General features: G+C 38.3%; 1 protein-coding gene across 1 annotated transcript in view; it reads right to left on the bottom strand.

Annotated features, from left to right (window-relative positions):
- Positions 1-208: 208 nt before the first annotated feature.
- The window catches only part of UTP18 (UTP18, small subunit processome component), a 37,063-nt gene continuing 32,902 nt past the window's right edge, over positions 209-4,369 (bottom strand). Inside the window, exons 12-14 of the mRNA XM_003800020.2 lie at positions 3,188-3,330; positions 1,570-1,604; positions 209-340 (exon numbers count right to left, since the gene is read on the bottom strand). Of these exons, the coding sequence (XP_003800068.2) occupies positions 1,580-1,604; positions 3,188-3,330 (168 nt within the window). The 3' untranslated portion in view covers positions 209-340; positions 1,570-1,579. The remainder of the gene's footprint in view (positions 341-1,569; positions 1,605-3,187; positions 3,331-4,369) is intronic.

Genomic DNA, 4,369 nt, shown 5'->3' with positions numbered 1-4,369 from the left:
CAACTACAACTTGGACTTTACCTAATAAACACAATGTAACCTAATCATACGTACCCCTATATTAATCTGAAATTTTTAAAAAAGAAAATCTGTGTATATTATTTTGGGTTACAGATAGGCGTTTACAATTTCTCATGTTTAGTCTTGAAACAAACACATCTAAGTTACTGTGTGTGCACACAGGTGGGGGAAAAATACCACATACACATTTTCAAACAATAGCTGCCATATGTTTATTAAGACATTGCTCTATAAATCATTATCCATATATTATCACACATTCAGGAAAATTTCTGAGAAGCTGTTATCAGGACAGGTGTCTCTGGTGGCTCAACTGGATCTGAGAAAAGAACAGAAGAAATTTACAAACCTGATTTATAGCTGCCAGTCATTAACAAACAACATGTAGTGGCAACGTAACCCGGGGATTCGAGATAGTCAACTGCTTTCCCCTCCTGGCTAAACTTTAGCTTAAAATTCTTCTACCTTTAAGTCTCTTCTTGGCCAGGCATGGTGGTTCACATCTATAATCCTAGCACTCTGGGAGACCCAGGTGGGAGGATCCCTTGAGCTCAGGAGTTCAAGACCAGTCTGAGCAAGTGCATGACCCTGTCTCTACTAAAAACAGAAAAATCAGCCAAGTGTTGTGCTGCCCACCTGTAGTCCCAGCTTCCTGGGGGGCTGAAGCAGGAGGATCACTTGACCCCAGGAATTTGAGGTTGCTGTGAGCCAGGATGATGCCATAGCACTTTTGTCTGAGCCAACAAAGTAAGACTTTATCCCCCCCCCCCCAAAAAAGTCTCTTCAACATTCATGAATCTCAGAAAAGACCAAAAGTCAACTGTGATGAATAGGCCAATTGCAAACCTCAACCACAGAACCATCATCCTATCTCAGATCAAATATCAAGCCACTGGCTCACGCCTGTAGTCCCAGCTACTTGGGAGACTAAGGCAAGAAAATCGCATAAGCCCGAGAGTTTGAGGTTGCTGTGAGCTGTGACACCACAGTACTCTACTGAGGGCAACAAAGTTGAGACTCTGTCTCAAAAAAAAAGGAAAAACAAAGATGAAAAGCCATAAGAGAGGAAGCATATCCCACACTTGAAATACTGGGCAGCAAAATTAACAGCCTGCCACCACCTAGCTCTGTGAAACAGGGCACACCACTTACAATCTTTCAAGACACAGATACACAGTAAGTTTAGGTTCATATGAGCTATAGCTGTATCTGAAGATACCCTTTTCTCTGTTCTGTTAAGTTTATTCTCTTTTGTGGATTAACCATGCTTAATAATTGTAATTTCGTTGACAGTTAATGAACACAATATTAGAGCTCTAACTTCAGAAGAGCAGAGCCATATTGTTATGATCTGGGGTAAGAAATTCCTAAGAAAGGTTCCTCTAGCTAGACAGTTCCCGACCTACTATCATCCCAGCCTTCCCAACTAAAGATATAGCAACTCATGGGCAGAGAAACAAAGCCGAGCTAATGTGGTACCTCTGCCAACTGACAGCAATGGGTGTAATCTTAAAACCTGGAGGATTCATAAAACAGGATTTTTCTTACCTCAATCTCTTTAGAAATCTGAGTAATGGTGCAACCTGAAAAAAGTGAAAAATAAGTAATCTAAACAAAGCATCAAATTGGAATCTTTGAACTATCTGGTCAACTATTTCCAAAGAAATGCTGTCGTTCCAACCTATTTACTGGTATAGCTAGAAACAGTCTCACTCTAGAGAGCAACGCTCTTAACGAAAAATTTAATGGCCTTTGGGACTTAAAAAAAAGAAAATTTCAGTCATAAAAAAACGAAAACCTTGGAAGAGAATTTCTAAGTGCAATAAGAATCTGCATCCTTTTATAAAATATGAACTGAAATAGAACCACCCCAAATCTGATCTGAAATGAGACTGATGGAATTATCCTGATATAACCCATTTTCCTTTCAAAGTAAGTAGAACTGTAAAATGGCATTATTCTTTGCTATATTCTCTTTGCACAACTCTGTCCTCAAAATCAATTTACATTCTTCCTTTTCGTCACTCTTAACTTCAGCATATTTTGAAAGCTGACATTCCCTAAAGTATACAAATATAAACAAAGGGGTCTATGTAGCATTCACTACCAACACAAGGAACAAGGACTGTGATTTAAGTCACAGGTTTTCTACTGAAAGCTCTTTAGTTTTTCCTGAAGATCCACCTTGTTACCTGTATCTTCTAACAATGATGCAATTATTTTATTTTCTTGTTGCAGTTTTGGCCAGGGCCAGGCTTGAACCTACCACCCCCAGTATATGGGGCCAGTGCCCTACTCCTTGAGCCACAGGCACCGCCCCTGATGCAATTAGATTTGTTTGTTTCTGTTTTTTTTTTTTTTTTTATTGGGTCTAAAAATCCATATATCAAGCTTGGTAGAGTGCCGTGGCGTCACAGCTCACAGCAACCTCCAACTCCTGGGCTTAGGCAATTCTCCTGCCTCAGCCTCCTGAGTAGCTCGAGTAGCTGGGACTACAGGCGCCTGCTACAACACCCAGTTAATTTTTTTTTGTTGCAGTTTGGCCAGGGCTGGGTTCGAACCCACCACCCTACCCACTGAGCCATAGGTGCCACCCTGCTTGTTCCTGTTTAATTTTTTTATGTTTTTCTTCTCTTTTATTTTTATTATTTTTTATTAAATCATAACTTTGTACACTGATGCATTTATATGTTCCTGTTTTATAGCCAAGTATACTGGATGCAGAAAAGCACCTGGACTGAGTATGTAACTTTTGGTTATCTTTGTGGTTAACATCCTTATTTACTAAAGCTTATAGCTGCAAGGAAAGAAAGACCTTTAAAAAAAAAAATCATTTAAATCTAGTGGAGTAAACTGTGAATTGTCACATCAGCAAAAGTTAATCTAGAGAGTTGCTCTGAATCTATTCAGGTTCAAGGGGGCTGCACAAGTGGCAAACAAACAATTACGTTAATTTAAATATAAGGAACCAAGAAAATGACAATATTATTAAAATGGCTACTATTCCTCATTTTGACATTCTCAAAATGTAGTTTACTGAAAAACAAACAAACAAAAACAACACATTTTCCAGGTTAATTCTTCTGCTAGAATTGAAAATATATAGTATCTCTTCACCAAAAAAGGTTATAGGTATCTCTGACTTTTAAACATCTATAATACCTACCTATACATCAGGGCCTTGCCCTTCTCATTCCCCAAGGCAAAATATCCACTTCTGGGAGAAAAATCCATGGTATGAACATGAGAAATATTCTTCTTTTTAATGACTGGGAAATTTGAAAATACTGTACAGGAAGGAAGGTGAACCTGCAGAAGATAATAACAAGCTTTCAAGTGCAACAACTGGGTACTCATTTTTCTTAAATTTTAATCTTCATTCCATCTTTTTGCTGAAACATAAAGTTCATTTTGATTATAGTACATCAGAAGTACAGTAGTGGGAGGCTGAGGCAAGAGAATCACCTGAGCCTAAGAATTTGAGGATGCCACAAAACTGGACTGAGGGTGACAAAGTGAGACTCTGTCTCAAAAAAACAAAGAAAGAAAAAAAAATTTGATCTTTAACGTGCTGTTAACTGAGCAGAAAGGGAGGGAAGAGAACAAAGTGTTAATGCAGCATCCGCATGATGCCTGAGAGATTCAAGTGTTTGCTGAACGAATAAATAAAGCACAGTCAATGCGGTATTCTTTAATGCTCTAGCTGAATGACTACAGAGAAGAAAACTAAAATCTGATCACCAGAAACAGATATTTTAAGCACTTTAAAGCATCCAATTTTATGTAACTGAAGCCTAGGCAAAGTCATACCACACCTTCCAGTATCATATTTTTTTTACACTTTTATTTTTCAACTATGTGATATATTCTTTGCTTTTTGAGATTTCTCCTCAAAGGGGGCTGAATCATGAAAACCTGATTCCAATTAAAACTGATGTTCTGATTTAAAGAGAGCTAAAAGCCTCAAAATCAGGCCAAAGCATAAGGAGAGCAATCTCTCCAGACTCAACTTCTGGGAAAAATAGGCCCAAATGCATGAATAAAATCCACTGGTACTGGTAAGAAGTGGTCTTGACCCATTGAAGTTAAGACACTCGCAGTATCTTGATTTGATGTTAACTTTAAAGTTCTTAAACAGTGCTCTCTATACAAGTTCCTCAAGAAGTGTATGTGCGTACACACACACACACACACATATATATATAAAATACATTGTTTAAAGCACTTAATAAAGCAGACTCCTGTTTTTTGTTTTGTTTTGTTTATGAGACAGAGCCTGAAGCTGTCATCCTGGGTAGAGTGCTGTGATATCACAGCTCACAGCAACCTCCAGCTCCTGGGCTCAAGC

This window comes from Otolemur garnettii, unplaced genomic scaffold (genome assembly GCF_000181295.1).
Source record: "Otolemur garnettii isolate 467f Iridium unplaced genomic scaffold, OtoGar3 scaffold00162, whole genome shotgun sequence".
Classification (NCBI taxonomy): domain Eukaryota; kingdom Metazoa; phylum Chordata; class Mammalia; order Primates; family Galagidae; genus Otolemur; species Otolemur garnettii.
The sequence above is the reverse complement of the archived record's forward strand: the minus strand, read 5'-3'. Positions and strand labels throughout refer to the sequence as shown.